This window comes from Mustela lutreola, chromosome 15, assembly GCF_030435805.1.
Source record: "Mustela lutreola isolate mMusLut2 chromosome 15, mMusLut2.pri, whole genome shotgun sequence".
Taxonomy (NCBI): Eukaryota; Metazoa; Chordata; class Mammalia; order Carnivora; family Mustelidae; genus Mustela; species Mustela lutreola.
This window is the reverse complement of record NC_081304.1, coordinates 46,431,453-46,452,574: the sequence shown is the minus strand read 5'-3', so window position 1 is coordinate 46,452,574 and position 21,122 is coordinate 46,431,453. Positions and strand designations below refer to the sequence as shown.

Here is a 21,122-nt window from a genome sequence, read left to right as displayed (position 1 = left end):
ACCCCTGCAGACCAGGTGTCCTGAGCCTCATGCAGCTGCATCTGTGCTCCAGCTGTCCACCTGACTGCAGGGAACTCTCCTTCCACCTCTTCACAAGAACCCACACACTTGCTTCCACAATCTAACCTCAGGTCTGTGACAAAGGAAAAAGCCCTGTCATAGTATTTATTTCTTAATCATTTAACATGTGTAAAACTATGCTGCCATTTTCATTAAACTTTTTATTTGCATTGTGTCACTGGCAACGTTGTTTTTTTTTTTTAAATTATTTAAGACCTTTATTAACGGGTGCTTGCCGTTTGTTGACTTTTTTGAAAAAAATCAAGTTTTAAACTTTTATTACAAATTAAAAATGAGGTTCTTAAAAATCTCAACTTGACCAGATATGAAACAATTTAAAAACCTTTAAAGGTGTATTGAGAAAAACCAGGCTTTTTTTTTTTTTTCTTAAAAAACACGTTTGTCATTACCAAAAAGAGACGTCTTTAGGTAAAAATAATAAAAACCCCATGCTGCATAGATAGTGCAGATAGTTCTATTTATCTGGTCAATGGGCAAAAAGCAAGCACTTAAGGTCTTCAGCTCCAATCTTTTGTTCATTTCTTATTGCTGGAATTTCATCTTCATTTCTTCGTGTTGGATGACTAAACCGGATGATGGTAGAGATGGTAAGCCGGCATTTACTCAGCCCCGCCCTGCTCAGCCTCGGGAGAGGACGAATTCTCAGCTGGTTGATCGGCTGCTTTTGTCTCTTTGCCATCTTGTGGTTTAGGGTTTTCTGGGCGTCTGCGTCGGTAATTGAAGTTGCGGCGGTACCGACGTTGAGGTGGCTGCTGACCCTGGGTCTCATCTCCTTGATTTTCCTTATCTTCCTCGTTGCCATCTTCTCTAGGTTGTCTTTGCCGAGGAGGAACCCTGCAGAATCGTTGTCTATAACCCCGATACATATTTTGTCTCACTGGTCTACCTTGTTCTCCTGCACCCTGGTTGTCAGCACCTTCCATCACTTCTCCCTGCACAGGAGGGTTGGAATACTGTGGTCGACGCCCATAGGGTCTCCTCATGTAGTAAGGTGGGAACCGTCGCCTGCGGTAGGGCCGGCACTGTTGGGCCTGGCCTTCGGAAGCACTTTCCGATCCCTCGTTCTTTTCCCCACTCTCACTATTCTGGTAATTTTGCTGGTAATTGCGTGGAGGACCCCTGCGACGTGGATAGCGTCTATAATGGTTACGGTCTGCTGCATATTTACTGCCTTGTACTGGAACTCCACCAGGGCCTGTCACATTTGCTGCCTCCGCACCCTTTTCTCCTTCAACATCAAACTCCACAGTCCCTCCATCTCCTACACTGCGAAGGTACTTCCTGGGGTTATTCTTCTTTATGGCAGTCTGGTGTACAAATACATCTTCCTTGGTGTCATTCCTGTTGATGAAACCATATCCGTTTCTTACATTGAACCATTTTACTGTTCCCAAAACCTTCGTTGCGATGACCTTCTTGTCCCCTCCGGCAGGCGCCGCCGATGTGAGGCCGCCCGGGCCGCCGCTCCCTGCGCCACTGCCCGTGGTGCCGGGCTTGGTGTCCGCAGCGCTGAGGGCGGGGGCGGCGGGCGGCTGCTGGGTCTCCGCCTCGCTGCTCATGGTTGCGGTGATGGTGACTGGGGCCGGCTGCGGCAGCTACGGCTCCTCCCGGGGTGTGATGGTCACTGGCAACGTTTTTGAGTCTGTGTCCCAAGCCCCACTTCCCATAAGCCCTGTGCCTGTGGTTTTGCTGGGTGTTGTGATTTTTAGTAACTAGGAAGTTATGTTATAGAACTGAGTGCGTAAGTAAAACACCCAGCTGTTGTTATGATCATAGTAACAATTATTATTGAAACTCCGATGCTTGAATAACACTGGCCCCCCCTTTTTTTCTTCAAAGTTCTTTCCCAATTATGGATTGACTTCATCCTCATGCTTTGCTTGTGGGTTATTTTTCTGATTATACATAAAAGAAAACACAAACCCAGAGAAGTGACTTGCCCGAAATCACACCACCAAGTCCTAGCTGAAAAAGACCTATTCCTTGTCTTCAAATTTCTTAAGGAAAAAAAAAAAAAAAAAAAAGTGCAGATACTACTTGTAAAACCTACATTCAAATATTGTAAAGCAAAATGTACATCAGAGCAGGGCCATTTGGGAGTCAAAGGTGGCTACGAGAAAGGACAGTTCATCACAAAGAACCCTTGAAGAGGAGACTTGAGAATATGGAAAAAGTGGGTAGAAGGAGGAAAACTGCAGCATGGAGACAAATCAGTGGATAGCAAGGGTCTCAAACTCAAATGCCAACAGGGGCCATGCACAAAACAGAAATGGATTAAATGCTCCAGGTATAAATGGTAGAGAAGGGTGGGGACTGCAGTGACTCAGGTCTCACCGGAGGAGTAGCCTCTGGGAATTGCTGACCAATTTGTGCCATGCCTACGGAGTGGATCCAACATCTGATTTTTTTAGGAGAAGCAAAAAAACTGATTTTATATGACAATTCTGGGTTGGGATTTTTTTTTTTTTCATTTTCATTGTGGTTTTCTAAACATTGGCAACCAATTCAAGTATTCTAGAATCCTCTTCAGGCCAAAGTCACACATGTACAGATATGGCCGTACAGATATGCCAGTATTCAACCTCTGATGAGAGATGAGGCTCAGGGCTTGGGGCCAAGCAAAGAACTCTGAACGATGATGGACACAAAATATGTTATTTATTGTCAATTTCTGCAAAGACACATTTAAGCAACAAAATATACATTTGTCGACCTTTTAGAATTTGTTTTATACATTAACAAATACAATGTGCTACCATAGCAATAAATTAAATGTACATTATTTACATTACATAGGCAGTCGGGGTCTACGAATCACCTCCTCAAGAAGAGGAAAGAAAGAAAAGTCATCAGCACACGGATCACCATTTCCGAGCTACACATCTTAAGTTCTATCACACAAAGGGATCTCTTCACACTAGAACATCAGCACTCCCCGGGCTGGAGTGTAGAAGGGAAACGCCCATGACGGGAGCGCTGGCATACATGCTAAGGAGCGGGAAGGAGGAACTGACCGTTCCAAGTGGAAATATTACAAAATCAAAGATGATGGCCTTTCAATTCCAGTCTTCCAGCCAAACACCCTCTCCTCAGTGCCACTAAGGCACAGGACAGAGCCATTGTCCCAACAGCCTCTCACTAGGCAGGGCTCTACCATCCTTGGCCCTGGTAGGGGTGGTCTCCTTTCTCCCAAGGGGCAGATGGTCTGACTGAAAGGAGGGAGATATAGTGTTGGGGTGGGTGAGGGGCGGTAGTAAAACAGACAGCAGAGCTTTTAATGTTCCTTGGCAGACTTGACAGACTCCACTGACCCACTCTCACCTTGGAGAAAGGGAGCTAGAGTTCTGGGGAGGAGCAATGGGTCCCCTGCCAGCCACCTACCTGACCCTGGCCATTCCCCAATAACAACCTGTCTCTGTTGACTCAGAATCAAATGAGGAAGGTAGTGTTTGTATTGGCACCTTAACCAGTCAGTGTAAGAAAGTGACTCTGGCTCTCGTCCCACATCAGCACAGGAGCCTATATTTTATTAACGACCCTTGTTTAAAGATCGGGAGAAGAGTTTTCTTTAACCACTTTTCTTCTGAACTTGAGATGGGGAAACTGAGGGCTTGCTAACTGCTCTCTTCCCTGGCCTCCACCCCCATTACAGACCAAAGCTGAAGAACTGAGATTACCAGGAATGGTCCACTAAAATCTTTCTTTGCTCAAGCTGCACCCAAAACCCCAGCCCCCTCCCTGGAAAACTGAGCACATAAAATGAAGAGACTGACATTCCACATTGACCACAGACAGCTCCCAACCAGTGCCCAGGTACTAGCTGGCCAGGTCCTCCGAAACTCAGGACCCCAGCAAGCGCAGCCACCAGTTCTACCGACCATGTAGGTGGAGCTGAAGAACAGGCTGGGCTGTGGGCTCCAATCCCAGCTTTGCCACTCGTTGGCTGTGCAACCCCCAGTGAGCCATGTCCCCTCACTGAGCCCAAGGTTTCTCAGCAGGATGAGAGTATGGATGGATTAGATGTCAGTAGAGGCCTGGAAGCCTTAGACATCGAGATGATACAAGGCTTTGTATTTCAACAAGGCTGAAACCATACAACAGTTTTCACTCATTTTTCATTCATTCGTTCATTTCCCTTCATTAGAAACTCTAGCTCCAACCTTCTCTCTCAAGCTCATTCTGCATCTGTAGTTAATTAAGTAAGAATCACTGAGCAGAGGCATCTGGGTGCCCTGCAAAGCCTGACCAATACAGCTTCTTCCATGAGTCAGGCCCTTCCCAGAGGCAGAGACATGTCCAGGAAACACTTCTTCTGTGTCCAGATCACAAGCAGAGTGCCTCAAATACCAGCATGAGCACCGTCAGGATGAGTCTGGTCCCAGGGACCAAGGAGACTTGAGCAAATCTTTGAGCCCCAAGACTGGGCGCAGCAATAAAAGGAAACTTTGGGCCAGAGCAGATGCAAGAGGATATGGGGGAAGCAGCCTTCATGAACCCAAGCTCTCCACCCCATGGTCCAGAGGGGTGACATAAGACTGCCCACTCCCTGTCCTCCTCCTCCCCCTCAGCCCTAGGACCTCAGGGGTGCTCATGTGTACTCTAGGAGCCATAGATGGGCTGGGCTTTCTAAAGAAGGTAAAACAGGACCCAGAGAGAGGGACATTTCAGATTCTGCCCAGTGCACCCCCCAGTAGCTAAGAGCAGGTAGAGACCACTTCTCAGGTCTGTTTTGTCGGGAGCATGTCTGTGCCTCCCGGTGTCCCTGGACACTCTCAGCCATCCTGGCTCAGAGGCGGGGACACAGCCCTCCCAGCGGGTGGGGGCTGCAGAAGGAGCAGCCGGAGCAGCAAAGGAAAGCAGGTATGAGGTTCCCAATGCAGGTATGAGAACAGGGTGGGGATAACCAGGAAACTCCAGAGGACCCCCAGACCACAACACAACACAACCACCAAGCAGCTGTAAATACCAGCTACCTGAGAGGCAAGCCAGAACCTGGACTAGTTGGGCTTTTGTTGTTGTTGTTGTTGTTGTTGTTGTTTCTTTTAAATGCAGTTTGACCTTTCAAGTTCCTTCAGCAAGCCAGCCAACAGAACATTGCCAGAATCCGCAGACCTCATTCCAGCAGTGGGTGCTGCTACAGTGATTTTTAATAAAACCTAAACAGACGTTTGTTGACCTTCTCACTGGAAGAAATTTTACCAGACTAGTATTTTAAGTAAACACATATCCCAAATAGTGTGAGAGGACAGGTCCACCCAGCCTGCAAACAGGATCCCGCCATGTCCACACGAGTGAGAGACAAAGGATCAAGGTTTTGCTCTAATGGCAAAGCAATGGGGAAACTGTCACATCAGTCAAAAACAAGTATGACATTGACTTGGGATTGCTTTGACTTTGGAATAGGCCCAGATCCCAATGCAGATGAAACAGGTGGTAGAAATCTGTGTCACCTGCTCCCAGAAGCAGGGGCCCAGCCTAAGGCCCCGGGGCTATCCCGTGTCACAGGGCCCCACACACCCGAAGTGCCAGCACCCACAGAGCTCTGAAGAAGACCCCCCGCCTTACCCTCCACCAGGGGCCGGGCTGCAGAAGGACGGTTTCCACCCTGCAGACAAGGACAGTTGAGATGCAGAGAAAGGGGGAGCTTCTCCCAATAGTGAGCTGGCTCTGGCCAAGGGGGCAGGAGGCAGGCAGCCTCTGAGCTGCCTCCAGCTGGGACTCATGTCATAAAAATCCCGCCAACATGACCATCGCCTCCAGACCCACGGTTGAAGGGAATCAGAGGACCAATCAGGCCAAAGGGCACAGCAGCTAGAAAGAGCCCCAAGGTAGTTCTGGGCCCACCACAGACGCCAAGAGTAGAAATCCTAGAGGGATGTTGCTCCTTCCTCATGCCTACATGCTGCGTCCACACATCGACCGAGGTGTACAGGTCAGCACCCCACCTCACCTCCCCGGCTCTGACCTCAGCGGGGGGTTCAGGCAACTCTTCCACTAGCCTCCACCACCAGCAGGGGCCTAATCCCCACCCAGCCAAGGCCCCAGAGCACAGCTCGCCAGCTTGTTCTTCCTCAATTCCTTCCTGCTTGGGGGTTACCCATCCCTCCTTGGGGAAAACACCCATTCCAAGGGGAGAGACCCACCCGGGGCTTGTCCCACAGCAATGACGCGGGGCCACCTCCACACACACATAGTTCTGTCTCGCCTCTGCTGCCGGCACCCAGGACACACTGGCCACAGGACTAGAGGCAGTGCCAGGCCCGAAGTCAGCAGGTGGGCACGAAAGCAGCCCCCAGCACAGAAGCACAAGGTGTGGGAACAACACTGCTGATTCCTGTCACATCATGGAGGATGGCTACAAATCTTAGTTCCGCCACCACTAAATGGATTCACTGTGCCTGCCACGTCCAGGGCACAGGCTGCCCCCCTCCCCATGCTGCACTATGCTGATGGCCCCCATGCCCAACCTCACCACTCTCTGCCCCACTAGTCTCTGACCAAGTCCCCAGGGCCCAGATCCCCCCAAGCCCAACTCTTTCCTCTGTGCACAAAACAAGATGACGGATGGGCCAGACACATATCACATGGGCGGTCAGGAGCAGGAGGAGACTGGAGAGAAGGAGAGTGCTCACAGAGTGCCTTAGCTAGGGGACAGGCAGGGCGGTGGCCAGATCGGGACATGGAGACAGACGGCTGGTCTGGTGGGCAGGTGGCTGGTGGGGCAGCAGGGCTGTGACGGTCAGAGTCATGGTTGGCACCCCCAAACTGCTGGGCAAGGGCCTTCTCCAAGACAGAATCGGGGCTTCCCTGGAGGAGAGAAGGAGAGAGAGGATGACCAAACACGGCATAAGGAAAGGAAGGAGAACTTGTACCTATGGCTTCAGCCCCCTGAAAGGGCTTGGGACATGAGGGGCCAAAGACAAGGGTGCCAGACATCAGGCAGCGTGAGCAACTGGACATAAACACCGATGTGGTGAACAGAGCCAGGTGAAGGTGAATGTGAGAATTCCCATGGTCTCTTCGGCTTTTTCACAGATCAGGTTTTATACAAAGTGGCCCCCACTTGGCTCCAGCTGTGACTCAGCCCCCTCAGCAGGGAGAGGGCTGGGAAGGCAAATGGCTCTCTAGTAAATTTACCAGCAGGGGGGCGGGCCTTGGTGGGGACAAACTGGAACCAGGCCCGACTCTGCTGAAAACCACGCACTCCCGCAGTGGAGGAGCCTCCCTCGGGTCATCCCACACAATGTTGAGGGACTGGGACATCTCTGAACATGCAGGGAGGACACATTTCAGGCCAGAGCCCTGGCTGAAGATACAAGGAGGGAAAGGCTACCAAGAGCAAGGAGACAAAGGCACAAATGGAGGAATCCCTTGTCCAAGGGAGGAACGTGAGGTCTAGGCTATGGCCCGTCTGTCTCCTAGAAGCCGTCCCCTCCCAGGGCAGGGAGACTGGCTCAGTGAGTCTACAGATCATACCTGGCAACCCTTCCCACCTGCACCCGAGGCTCTCTGCTGTCTTCCTCCACCCAGACCCGGGCCCCATCCCAGAGGCTTCAGGGAGGAGGCGAGCGGTCTTCCCCAACTCAGGATCCCTTGGGTTAGTAGACCACGAGTACTCTGATCTCAACGTGGACACATCTTCCCTCATGGCCACAGCACGACAAACACTTGACCCACCTTTGACAAGCGAAGGACTCCTCTTTCACATTAGTGACCCTGTTTCAAGAAAAACCCATACAAGAGTTTTAAATAACTAGACAACATAATCCCCACTGACTGAAGCTTCTGTGCGCTCAGCTCGCAGCTCTCAGGCGAGCTAAGGAAGGGACGTGAGGCCCCAGGAGCCAAGAGTTCCCAACTCACAACTGCATGTGTCTGAGGGTGTGATGCTAACACAGGAGGTGTGGCAGAGGTGGCCAGCACCCCTAGGCCATGTACCATGCATGGTACATGCCTGTACCATGTGGGGACTGCGGCATCACCACCAGATCCGACCAGAACTTTCCTTCTCCCAGTGCACTGTATGAGCCACCCCTTTCTCTGGCCCCCAGGAAAGACAGCTGGCTTTGGGAGGGGGTTGGAAGGTGGGATGAGGGAGGCTCCCTCCCACTCCCCCACCCCCTCCACCCCTACCCTCATGTCCCTAAGCCTTACCGCACTAGAGCTGGCGTGGCTGAGCTTATCAAAGCGGAATTTTAGGTTTGACCTCGGAGAGTTTCTGCTTTTGGGATCTAGGAAAAAGAGAAGTTTCCATGAAAGGTGGGCGGGTCTGCAGAGGTCACTAGGGCTGTTTGGGGGAGTGCAAGTGGGAGGGCCTCCTCTGTCCCCTAGGCACTCCAGGTGACCTGTAGCATTTTATCAGAGCCAACTCTCAAATCTTTAGAAATTTTTAGAAACGTGAGCTGTTTGGTAAACCCAGGAATTTTTTTAAATTAAATTACAGAAACTTATAATTCAATAAATGATATTCACCAAAGATAGTGAATACCCAAAAGGCCCCACTCCCTAATTATTGCACTGATTTTTACTGTTATCAGCTGTCGTTGGGTCACTTCTGTCCGTGGCCATCTGTCCGGCAGCGCACTGCAGGCCAGCGCTCAGCCGTGGTTGAGCCCTCCCAGGATGGAAAGCAGTGGATGCTCCAAAATCAGGGCTTGACCTACTGTTTCATTGTCTAGGCTTCAAATAATGAAGAAAATGTTAAAAAAAATATATACTGATGAGATCTGAAAAGGCGTCGGGTCTGCACCCATTACATTAGGACCAGCACAAACATGGGAGTCAGTTCTCATCTGGCCCTCAAGAATTGGGAGGTGATTCAGCAAAGAAGTGGCTGGCTGGCTTACATTCCTGACAAAAGAGCGATCGTCAGTCGTGTTAGAACTACACCTTGCTGGGGACGCCTGGGTGGCTCAGTCGGTTAAGCAGCTGCCTTTGGTTCAGGTCAGGATTCCAGGGTCCTGGGACTGAGCCCCACATCAGGTTTCCTGCTCAGTGGGAAGCCTGCTTCTCCCTCTCCCTCTGCCTGCTGCCTTCCCTGCTTGTGCTTGCTCGCTCTCTCTCTCTCTTGCTCTCTCAAATAAAGAAATAAAATCTTTAAAAAAAAAATTACACCTTGTTGGTCCTCTGCAATTTTCAGTCATCCACACATAAAGAGGTTAGACAAAGAGCAATCAGAGTGCTTGGTGAGAATCATTTGGCAATATGAGATTTAGAATAATGAAGTCTAATGCAGCGTTACCTGTATCAGTACACAAGTGTGTGTGCACATGCACATGTGTGCCATGGGAAAGCTGGGCGTGGAACATGACCAGCACAGCCCTGGCAGGGGGAGCACTCGGCTTTCTGGCTTTCCTTTGCCTGGGGGAGTTTACAGGTCAGTACACTGCAGCCAGAGGCCACTAGCTTCCTTCTGGTGCTTTGGATGAGGGGCTCCAGCCAAGACTGTGAGTACCTCTCATTCAGACCTGCCAATCCCCTCTCAGGACCCCAGGCACCCAGATGTGACATGACCGATGATGGGGGATCAGAGACCACAGATGCGGGACATCAGGCCTTCCCAGGGGATCCCCCCCCCTCCGCTTGGCCCCATCTCTCCCCAGATGCAGCCAAGCAGCTTACAACAGGTTCCCAAAGGTCTGCAAACTGACCCCAGTCAGCGGGTCCCCAGCACAGCCTCCATGAGGCTGGCAGCAGGAGGCCAGGGGTTCAGTACTGCATGGGGAAAGGGCATGACAGCAGCCCATGTGTGGTGCAGGAAACCCAGGAGGGGGTCCTCCTATGCCCCGGGTGACCTTCAGCAAGTGGCAGACCCTCTCGAAACCTCCCACTACTCAGAACCTTATTTGATTTGGTATTTATTTAATATCAAGTAGGAGCCAGGCTTGGTTACAGATTTTTTCATTCATTCCTTCAATATTTAATTACGTCTTATTAAAAATCACGGCATTTATATTAGAACAAGGAGTTCAGGTGTTTGGGGGTTTTACAGAAGGGGAGACTGAGGCTCAGAGAGGTGATCCTGTCCTTGCCCCAGCCAGAACTGGAAGCCAACCCTGCAGCCGCCTAGCACAGGGGCCATGTGACAGGAATGGGCTCTCTCTATGCTTCTATCTTCAGACTCCAGTTTCTCAGACTCAGCTGATGGATGTTTCGGGCCAGAAAATCCTTTCTTTAGTGGGGGCCTGCTCCATCCTTTGTCGATGTTTAGCGGCATTCCTGACCTCTACCCATCAGATGCAGGGCACTCTCCTCCCACAATCATGAAAAGCAGAAATATCTCCAGATGCTGTCAAATGCGCCCTCGGGAACAGGATGCCCCAGGTTGAGCACTATTAACTACACTATTGTTTTATTCCTGCCATTTAACCTAACCAACATTCAGGTTAACAGTTCTAAGTCTTTGATAACTGTGAGTTCATCTAATCTTCACACAACCAACCACAACGAGGTAGGAACTATTCTGCTCCCTCCAACCTTTGCTTGGGGAAACTGAAGCACAGAAAGGCTCAGTAACCTGCCTGGTGTCACCAATAAGTCGCATATCAAGGATTTGAATCCAAACCCCACAGTCCTGCACCTGCCCCCACATGATGCTGCCCTCCTCGAGGGCCGGACAAGGCTCTGATTTCTGGGTGATGGTGCCCTACCATACCTATCATGCACGTCCCCTCCAGTGCCAACCCCTCCGCCCTCCCCAGAGCTGTTGCCTCATACTCTGTCTGACCACAGGGATCCCAGAAGCCCCAAGGGCCCAAATTCTTTGCTCTCCCTGAACCCCCACTACTGAGTGGAAGATTTTACCTCCTTGCTATCTCTTGCATCTACATCTTTCTCCGTTGCTCCAGACAGCCCCAACCCACAGCCCAGCCACCCTCACTGCCCACTGTGACCCCTCACTGATCTCCCTTCCTGCCTCCACTGCCCACCCACCCCGTCTACTCAGCCAGCTGCAGACACCTAGTCCAGATGGCACTTCAGTGGCTTCTCTTGCCAGCAGACAATACCCAAGTCCTTGCCAGGGTCTCCACAGCGGCCCCAGCCCAGCATCCTATCTGCCATCTCCTCTCATACCTGTCTCCTCTGCAAACTGCACCCCAAGGAACCACTCACGTTTCCCTCCAGCTGCAACACTCACCCCACTTTGTACCCTTGAACTTGTCATGGCCATCACTGCGGCCCAGGCACCCAGCATCAGGGATGGGGTGCAGCCAAAGAGCCTCCACTTTCAAATCCCAACTCCTCTACCCAATCACTGAGCTTCCAGAGCCTCAGTTTCCCCATGAGTAAGGAGATGATAAGAACACTCTGCGAATCGACAGAACGAGCTAGCAGAGCTTAAGGGCCTAACACTTGGGGGTTGGAGCGGAAACCAGGTGGTAGGGTATGGCTGGAGCTCAAGCCCATGGTCACAACACAGGCCCCGCCCCTCCAGCCCCAGGGCACACAGCCCCAGACCCCGCTGACCTGTAGGACTCCGACTCATGATGATGGGGGTAGCTGCGGCCCCCAGGCTGGGGTTCTCGCTGCTCGGAGATGGGCTGTAGACAAACACCTCCTGCTTGAAGGGTGAGGTGGTGGACGGCTGGCTGCTCTGGGGAGAGAGGCTGGGTGAGTGAGGCCAGCTCCAGCCTCAGCGGCCCCACAGGGTGGCCTGTGCCATGGCAGGTCTGACACCGACACTGCCTCCCACATTCCGCATGAACCTGCTCTGTCTTTCTGCTGACCCCAGAAGTGCCCCTGATCCTCTCCTCTCTGGCCAGGAACCCCACAGCAGGGACCCCACTCAGTGTGGCCCCTGGCCCTCTGTTGTTATTCCTATGTCACTCCCAGGGAGAATAAACAGCTGACTGGCCCATCTCTTTGTTTCCATACCTTCCCTTCCCCGCCTCCCTCCACCCCCATCCCCAGAGCCTGGATGGGGCTCTACCCACAGCAGCTAGTTGAATGCACACAGCCAGAGTCTGGCTGGGCCCAGAGTGCCTCTCCCTGCTCCCCAGGGTTGGAGGGAGCCACACCTACCCCGCTGTCACACTCCTCCATGGCCTCCCCCTCCCCCGCCGTGCTGCTGAAGCTGCTGGTGCTGGAGGATGAGCGGGAGATGTTGGCTCGGCCATTCTCCTTCAACTTTATGAAGGGCCTGTGGGAACGGGAGCGGGACAGGCCTGGTCACTCACCGAGACCATCCCCCAGACAGGTCAGACCTGGCAGTGACTCCTCCTCCCTGTGGCCCCTGCCTGCTGGCTTTTGTGTTTCACAGAGTTCTCAAGGCAAAAAGGCTGGCTCTACCTGGTGCATTCCAGGGCTCCAGGCAGCTCCAGCCGGCCCTGGGCCCTGCCCCCACCCTCGCTCTCTTACTTCTCCTTGTTAGGGCAGATTTCCGGAGAACTGGGGTTGGATGAAGCCTCAGACTTCATCTCCTGAGAAGAGTGTGCACCATCTGGGGTCTTGGGGTTGCTGGATGCACTGTCACTGAGGAAAGAGGAATAAAGAGGGGTGAGGTCGCAGAGCCAGCCCCTAAGCCCCCATCCCACCCCCAGGCCCTAGACAGGCCCAAGCAGCTTTCAGTGCCACAGGGCCTGTGGGGTGACAGCATCCCCTGCCAGAGCACAGCCACCAGGACCTCCATTCCCCCAAGGCCCATTTGAGCTGCAGCGGACAGCAGGGGTCCCTGCTCCCTCAGTGGCTACCGCGGGCTCCTGGGTGAGTCAAGAGAGATGGAGCAAGAGTCCTGGCTGGATGCTTCCAAGCCTATATCCATTCCCCACTGACGCTGGCCATCCCACCTGGCAGGGCTCGAAGTCAAGAGCGGGAGGGCCTATGATGCACTTCCACGGTGGAGGGTGGGGGGAGTAACCCAATGGGCATGCACTCTGTGGCAGGGCAGGCAGGGTCGCTGTGCATGACACCCTTTATACAGACCACAGGACGAGCTCCCTGGAACTGTGTGACAAAGTGGCTGGGAGGGGCATCTTAGCCAATGGGCTACTCTTGGCCAAGGGCTCAAGGGATTCCTTCTGCTGGAGTTTAACAAAGACCAGGTACTGCAGCCCACCATCTGTCCTGTGCCCCCTGCTGGGGACAAGGTGGCCTTGTCCTCAACGCAATTTTTATAGCTTTACTGAGAAACGATCCACATAGAATTTACCCAATTGACAGTGTCTATTTCAATGGTTTTCAGTTTACTCACAGAGTTGTACAACCATCACCACTATCTCATTTTGGAACAATTGAGACTCTCTTAAAGAAACTCCAGACCCACACATAACCGTTCTCTGTCCACCCGTCCCCCACCACCTGGAAACTACAGATCAGCTTTCCATCTCTCTGGATTTGCTGGTTCTGGACAGTTCATATGGATGGGATCAAATGACCTGCTCTGGTCTTTTCTGACTGGCTTCTTTCACTCAGCACAGTCTTTTCAAGGTTCATCCAAGTTGTAGGCATATACATATCTACATATATATAGATATATACATATATATAGGCATATATACATATATATATAGGCATATAAAGTAGCAGTACTTTACTGCTTTTTATTGAAAAAAAAATTTTTTTTAATCCCATTTTCCAGAAACACCACATTTTATTTATCCCTTCACTGAGCCATGGACATCTGGATCCTTTCCACTTTGGGCTATTATGAGTAATGCTGCTAGAAACATCTGTGTGCTAGTTTCATGCCGACATACGTATTCTTTCTCTCGGGCGTAGACCAGGAATGGAACTGCTGGGTCATATGGTAACTCCACGTTTAACTCTCCAAAGAGTTGCCAGACTGTTTTCCAAAGCAGGTGCATTAATATCCGATCCTACCAGCAAAGCCCAAGGATTCGAATTTCTCCACATCCTTGCTGACACTTGTCATTACATGTCTTTTTGATGACAACCATCTCAGAGGCATGAGTGCCTCAGTGCACTTTTAATGAGGCTGCTAATGACCTCCTCATTGTCCCCCCAAGCAAGGGTTTAGGCCCTGGTGTAGGGCTTCTCTGCACTTCTGACACGGTGGACCCTCCCTCCTGGAATTCTTCCTCTCCAGGCTTTCTCGTCTTCCTTCCCTTTCTCCCCTTGTCCTGAGAAACTGGTGTTCCCCCAGGTATTCTACACACTCCCTTGGGGGAGTTGTATTCATTGATCCGTCTTTAAACACCACCTGTGCCCCAGTGACTCCCTTCTGCAGTCAAGGCCTCACTCCTAAGCTCAAGGCCTGCCGTCTGATCACTCAGAATTCTGCACTTCTCTTCTGGGTAGGCCATAAGGACTCTCACAAGTACAGGTTCCAAACAGAGTTTTTCATCCCCCTCCATGAACTTGCCCTTCACCCTGCGTGCCTGAGCTCAGGGGCTGATGCCACCACCATCCAGGGCAGCAACCTGGAAGTCAACCAGGTATGGGGCTTCTGTAGTTCTTGCCTGAGCATAGACCGCAGCATGTAGCAAGCACTCGAACACTGCTTGCTGAATTAAACAACAAATGGGCTCACCATTAAAGGACGAGAAAGACAATTAGCAAGAACAGGTTGTTAAGGATGGTGCAATATGAAAGCTGCTTTTAATAAAAGGGAAAACATTCTAGAAGCCCTAACGTAAGTTCAGGGAACTATCTGGCAGAATCGCAGAAGGCTTCGATAAGAGTGAACATCTGAGTGAGCATTGGGAAAGCATTGGGAAAGGAGTTAAAGAAAAGAAAAGAACCCAAGCAATGTTTCTAGTTTGGGTCCAGACACCACAGACAGTTCTGGAAAGTCCCAAACAGAGCCTGGCCAAATCTGTCTCAGGGGGTGGAGAAGAGGGAGTGACCTAACGCAGGGACCAAGTCTAGAAGGCTGCCATCTACCAGAGCTGCACAAAGCCCTCCCCAAGGCTGGGCATCTGGCAGTGGTGGCAGGACCCACAAACACATGCTGGACAGTTACCATCGTGTCCGGCCATCGCCTTGGCCTTCAGAGCCTGTGTGCAGCCGGGGGAAGAGCCCTGACCGCCGCTTGATGGGGCTCCGTGACTGGTTCTTCGCCGCTGCTGCTGCCGACGCCGCCGGAGGCTGTCAATGAAACCACCGAAATGAGTGCCCACAGCCCACCTCAGACCCCGACTCCTTCCTCTCACCCCCTTTTCTGGTCTACAAACAGCTCCTGCAACCCCCAAGTCTACAGGAGATCCCAGAAAATAGGGAGGCCGCTTGGGAAGCTAGGATCTACGCAACAGGGGCTGAGACCCCAAGACTCCTGCCATGGCAGCCTGTTCCCCTGTGTGCTTAAGCCAAAGCTCGTGGTCCCACGTAATAATCACCAAAGACCAAAATTCTTGGAGGAACAGGGGTCAAGGCCACCATAAAGACAGCCCGGCATACCAAGGTCAGGGTGTTTCGGGGGGTCAAAGACTGAGAACCACACGGCTGAGGGGGCCCTGGGAGAGACCTGGTCCAACCTCTTGCTTTACCACTGAGGAAGCTGAGGAGCCAAAGGACAAGGGGATTGGGCAAAGGTCACAGAGCAAATTGATGGCAGGAAAGGGACGAGAACTCAGGACTCTGACTCTCCTTCCATTCCTCACAAATAAGTGGGTCCAAGCCAGGCATCTCTATAACAAGATGGAACAAGAGCAGCAAAGCCAGGTCCACAGGCCAAAGGAACCTGCCGAGAACCCACCAAGAACGTGGCTCTGTGTCAGCACATGCGGGGGGATGAGCACGGGACTGAGGAAAGGGAGACTGCAGTCATTCTTCAAAGCCCACCAGGCCTCTAAATAGGCCCCAATCTCCTCATCCTCAGAACAGGGATAACTGTCCCGCCCTGCTCCTTTCATAGACCCTCTCGGTGGAACAAGATAGCAGCTGTGAAAATATCTGGTAAGTGCAATGAATTATGTAAGATCACTTAGAACACTAATCCTGAGTATCAAGGTAGGTGTATTCTATTTGAAAAGAAAAGAAAACCCTTGTCTATATAAATCCAAAGTCACTTTGTTTTTTATAAATGGACCAACTATGTGGTTCCTTCACCTGGCCGGTTGCTTGTGCAAGGAGACCAGGCCCAAACCCACAGCCACACCAGGCTCCGGCCTTGGGAACTGCACACACAGTGATTAACAGCAAAGACTGGGTCAGGGAGACATGGATTCAAATCCCAGCCCTTCAGCTTAGCTAAGGGCCCCAGGGCAGGTTACTAAGCCTCTCTGGGCCTCCTTTCCTCAAGTCTGAAATAGAGAATACATCAGTTCCCACTTCAAATAGCTGTTATGAGGATCAGATGAGAGAATGTCCATGAATTACTTCGCTCAGTCCCTAGTGCACAGCAAGGTGGGTTGGCTACTGTGATCGTTAATAAAAAAGTGAGGACACCCCTCCTGAGTCCCAAGACACTGGGCAGAGAAGTATGCCCCAGAACCACTCTAAGCAGTGAGCCCCAAAAAGGAGGCCCAGGTGTCAAGGGAACTCCCAGAACAGGACAATGGGTGGGCTTCTAGTCTGGGCCAGCTGCAGCAGTGCCTGGGATAGAGACTGTGAATCACAGGCAGGGCCTAGGGTCACCCTCAAAGAGCCTCGATCTCCCCAGTCCCTGCTCTGGACTCCCGGCCCAAGCCTGGGTGAACAGACCCTCCTTCACAGGCCTGGGGCAGGGATGGGGGGCCAGAAGAGGCACCCTCCCTGGGAACCATGTGCTGCCCCAGGGCCCGAGGCACTCACCGAGAAGGTAGTCTTGGTGACCTCCATACTGTTGTGCGAGATGCCCCCACTGAGGCTGCCAGGGATGCCCCCGCTGTGTTGCTTTTTCTGGCTGCTCACCATGGTCTCCATGGAGTGGCTGCGCACACGGATGGCCCTCTGCAGGGAAAAGCGACAGGGACCTGATCGATGGCGCTCAGCCCACCAGATGCCCCTGTCCTCCCAGGGGTTCTTTAGATATAGCCCTTCGCTTGGGCACGCTTGGGCACGCTCAGGCCACACAGGGCCCTGTGCCCACTTAGGACCACCAAAGAGCAAAGGGCACGTCGGCAAACAGTGACACATCCAGGAGGGAACACCAAGATGGTCAGGACTTGCTGGTCCACATGCATGGATAAGAACAGCTATAGTCAAGAATGCTTTGAGACTACAGCAGGGACAGGCCTGGGAGGTGATGACTGCACCTCCAGCCCACTCTGCAGGTCTCTGCTGTTCTGGTACCAGACCCAAGAGTGGTGACCACAGTGAGGACAGCTAGTTAACATAGAGCGAATCCTCCCACAGGCCCTGGGCTTTAGAGAACTGCCCTAATTTTAGGAACACATCTGGTTCCCCTGACTGGATGCTCCTTAAGACAGAGGTCAGGCCTGACCTCTGACTCCTCTCCTGAGACTCCCCTGGTCCCGGCACAAGGACAGACACATGGGCAGCACGCGGAAAAGAAGAGTAGCCACGTTTACTGGGGACTTATGATCGCCAGACTCTCTGCGAAGAGCTCAAGTGTAATCTCACCACTAGTCCATGGTGTGGATCTCCTCCAACCCATCTCACAGCTAAGGCTCGGAGAAGCCAAGGGACCTGACCAGGGGCCCCCAGCTAGTAGGAGGTAGAACAGAGGGCAGACACATGCCAAGATACACAAATGGAGGTATGTGTTCCTCACATAAAATGGCCATCCCCACCATATTCCTCAGTGGCAGAACTGATGTCTTGTCCAATTTCACCTCTTCTTCAGTGGAACAAGGGGCTAAATCAATCAGTCTAAGGTGGTTGCCAAATCTCTCCCCTTGCTAGTGGGGCCTGAGGGGATGGTGGCTGGGAGCTCGAGGATGGCCAAAGAGAGGTGACATTCTGCACCAGAACTGCAGTAGCCACCCTGGGGTGTGGGGATCAAGCCCATGGGATGAAGGCAACAAGCCAAGATGGCAGAGTGGGGAAGGGAAAGAATCTGGATGCCGAGGACCCCACAGAGCCATGAGTCACCCCGAGCCTCCTCGTTAAGTGGGTTCGTGGATTTTCCTTACTGTGGGAGCCGGCTGAGATCCTCAGGAATGCAGTTTCAGAAAACTACCTCAGAAGGATAACAGTATGGATGTGGGGAGCCAATTCAGGAAGAACGGCCATCTGCAAACACGGCCGCCCTGGAGACTCACTACTTTTGCAAATGAGGCACAGAGCCCCCCAGCCTCCTGCCCCTGATGGGTGACCTCCAGCCCCTCCTGGGTGAGTCAAAGACACCGCTTGAGGGACATCATGGCTCTCCCTTTCTAAACCACAGAAGAGAATCGCCTAGCAACAGTTTGCAGCCCATACATTCTATTCATTCCAGCACCCAGAGTCAACATTAAGTCGCACACCCTTTGAAAAACTGAGAGCAGGACCGGTTGTGGCACCACACTAAGGTGCACTGGGATAAACAGCAAGGTTCCAAAAAAAAAAAAAAAAAACCCGAAACAAACAAACAAACCAAAAAACCAGCAAGGTTCCTTAAGTGAGTCAGTTCTCCATAAACCTCAGCCCCGTGACATTCTGCTGGGGCCCTTGTGGGTGCCACCACCATCAACGATATCGTGTGTGTTCTGACACATTCCTCACGGTCTCTTTCCAAGAAAGACCAGCTGTTGTGTGCTAGGATCTGGTCTACAGAGCTTCACAGATGTGGACTTACTGAATCCCTGCACCTCTTAGAGGCAGACAGGACAGGTACTCACAGAAAAGGTCCTTAAAGGCCAAGGAATGATCACCCAAGGTCACACTGCATGATTGAAACTAGGACCTAAACCCAGGCCCCTGGGCTCCAGATGAAAGGGTCCCTGGTATCCCAAAAAGGGGTCGAGATTGAATACCAAATTAAACTGGTGGTTGGAGAATTAGAAATCAAGGGCTCCTAGCCTCTTCTCCAAAAAAAGTCTCCAGGGCTGATGTTAGGAAGGATGTTTTCTCCTCAAATGACCTTGGTGCTGCTGTCTGAGTCAGCAAGGAATCTGAGGAAACAATGGGCTGGCAGAGAATCCCTGGGATGGGCATGGTGGCCATCTGCTTGCTGCTTGAAGCTAACAGAAAGAGGGCTGCATCCTGGTCTTCCCAACACCATGTATGAACCTCTCTGGCACATGGCCTCCTCGTCTATACAATGTGGTCATGGTCCTGCGTGAGGACGTTGGGAGATCATGCATGCCAGATGCCTGGTGTATAAGCCGCCCGCTGGGGGGCCATCTCTCCCCCCACCCACTCTGAGGGATGGAGCTGAGGGACACAACGGCTAACTCAAAACCTTGACATGAAGCCTGAGTTGGACAAAATCACCCAGTGATATGGTCTGAAGTATTTCACGTTTCAATGTGATGTTGAGCTGGAAACACTAGCCTTCTCAAACCGGGCAGAAAAGTCAGGGAAAGGGCCAAGAAGAGAATGGACAGACTCCCCTCCGCTTGCGTCTTCCCAAAACCAGGCTGCTCTTTACGTTCAAAACTGCCTTTTCCCATGGTAGAGAGCCTGACCTTGGAAAGGTCTTCTGTGCATTGAGCTGAAGTCTTACCAGTTGTAGAGCGTGGAGTCTTGGGCCAGTCTGTTTCGTATCTCACCCAACCGTCCCTCAACTGTCTGAGGACACCACTGTCCCCAAGAGTCTGCTCTCTTCCCAGTTGACCACCTCTGGTTCCGGTGTCCCTCCTCAGTCTGGATGGTTTTCCAACCCTCAGCTCAGCCCACAGCTTACCTCTGAACAGGCTCTCCTTTGGGCAGGGGGCAAGAAAATAGACATGGTGTCACTTTCTCTTTATCACTGCATGTCGGGCAGGGATATGAGCTACTAGTTAGCATTATGCAGGGAACAAGTCTCTTCTGGGCCCAGCACAGGCCTTGCTTCTTATGGGTTTGTGCTTCCTTATGCTTCCAGATGGGTTTTGGGAGTTGTTTCAATTCCACAAATTTAATGGACACGGAGCACAGACATGAGTACTAAGCGGGGGGTGGTGACAGGATGCCTATCAGGCAAGCAAAAGAGAGAAGGCAGCTTAGGGAGAAAGTTGCCAACTGCTTGCCTCCTGAGATCACACCTAATTGGGAGGCACCCTGAGGGACCTTGAGGACTGGAACGGGGTCTTCTGTTCCGCCTAGAAGGGCAAATAAAGAATAGAGGTTGACAGGAGAGGGCAATGTTCCCTCACATCTGCACAGACCAGAGCTCTGATCCGTGGGCCACTCAGGCTGCCCCAGCTGCCCCAGCTCCAAACCCAACTGGGGGTTGGAGCACACTGGCACCTTAACTGCCACTACCCCCCCAGAGTTCTGGGAGAAATGCACCTGCAGTGGTCCCTGTTTGCCATGGTCCCCATTCTGTCCCTGGGCCTCTTCCTCCCTGGTCCTCCATTTCCCCTTCTGCACGATGACATTAATGGAGGACTGGGCTAGCTCCCCGTTTCTCAAAATGTGGCTCACACGTGCTTTGCATATAGATCATGTAGGAGCGCTACTTTTTCTTTTCATTACAGACCAATAAAAACTGCATCAACAGCTAGCAGTGATAGAGAATGGCATTTGAGAACAACGGTCTAGAGATCAATACTTTTCAAAGGTGAATAACAAAGAGCTCTTTTATAAAGGAAAATATTTCTGCAAGACCAAGAATCCATCCACAGACTCCCCCTACCCCCCAACAGTGGTCCCACCGACTGCATTTGCAAGATACCTACTTATGCCACACAAATTCTTTTCATTGTGAGTTTCAGTGCAAAAGTTTGGTCTCTATAATTGGAAATATGTATATTTTTAGATTATCATCTAAGTGAAAATGCAAAATTTTTAAGTGTTGGTAGAACTGGCAGATTCCTGAGACTATCTCAAAGCACTCAGTTTGAGAAGCAGGTCTGGACATCCATAAACCAACTGTTCCAATTCTCATGGAAGAAAAGCTTAAATGACAGCCAGCAGAATCGAAGTGAGAAGGGAAGACTAGCCTGCCTGCATGGTGGGAGGTGCCGGGCAGCACTATCTAGGGCAGCGATCAGTCTGCTTCCTGGAAGAGGGAAGAACCATCCCAAGAGGCCAGGGGAACGGATGGCCGAGACTGCTTTTAGTCCTGGGAATTCCCA

At 51.8% G+C, this 21,122-nt stretch overlaps 2 protein-coding genes across 10 annotated transcripts in view; both read right to left on the bottom strand.

Annotated features, from left to right (window-relative positions):
• Positions 1–499: 499 nt before the first annotated feature.
• Positions 500–1,726, bottom strand: LOC131816752 (Y-box-binding protein 1-like). Its single transcript, XM_059149703.1, has one exon. The coding sequence runs from the start codon at positions 1,638–1,640 to the stop codon at positions 681–683; it is 960 nt and encodes a 319-aa protein (XP_059005686.1). The 5' UTR covers positions 1,641–1,726; the 3' UTR covers positions 500–680.
• A 994-nt stretch (positions 1,727–2,720) lies between these two features.
• Positions 2,721–21,122, bottom strand: part of RAP1GAP2 (RAP1 GTPase activating protein 2) — a 236,673-nt gene continuing 218,271 nt past the window's right edge. For 8 of the 9 annotated variants that reach the window (XM_059149700.1, XM_059149701.1, XM_059149694.1 and 5 more), the window contains 8 exons: positions 16,771–16,908; positions 15,002–15,126; positions 12,439–12,552; positions 12,103–12,220; positions 11,548–11,674; positions 8,236–8,312; positions 7,759–7,797; positions 2,721–6,888 (listed from right to left, as the gene is read on the bottom strand). In XM_059149700.1, coding sequence (XP_059005683.1) covers positions 7,789–7,797; positions 8,236–8,312; positions 11,548–11,674; positions 12,103–12,220; positions 12,439–12,552; positions 15,002–15,126; positions 16,771–16,908 — 708 coding nt within the window. In that variant the 3' untranslated portion in view covers positions 2,721–6,888; positions 7,759–7,788. The remainder of the gene's footprint in view (positions 6,889–7,758; positions 7,798–8,235; positions 8,313–11,547; positions 11,675–12,102; positions 12,221–12,438; positions 12,553–15,001; positions 15,127–16,770; positions 16,909–21,122) is intronic. The other variant, XR_009348166.1, reaches the window with a different exon arrangement.

Bases quoted from the DNA above. Each gene is read 5' to 3' on its own strand.
- LOC131816752 (XM_059149703.1), bottom strand. From the start codon at position 1,640: ATGAGCAGCGAGGCGGAGACCCAGCAGCCGCCCGCCGCCCCCGCCCTC.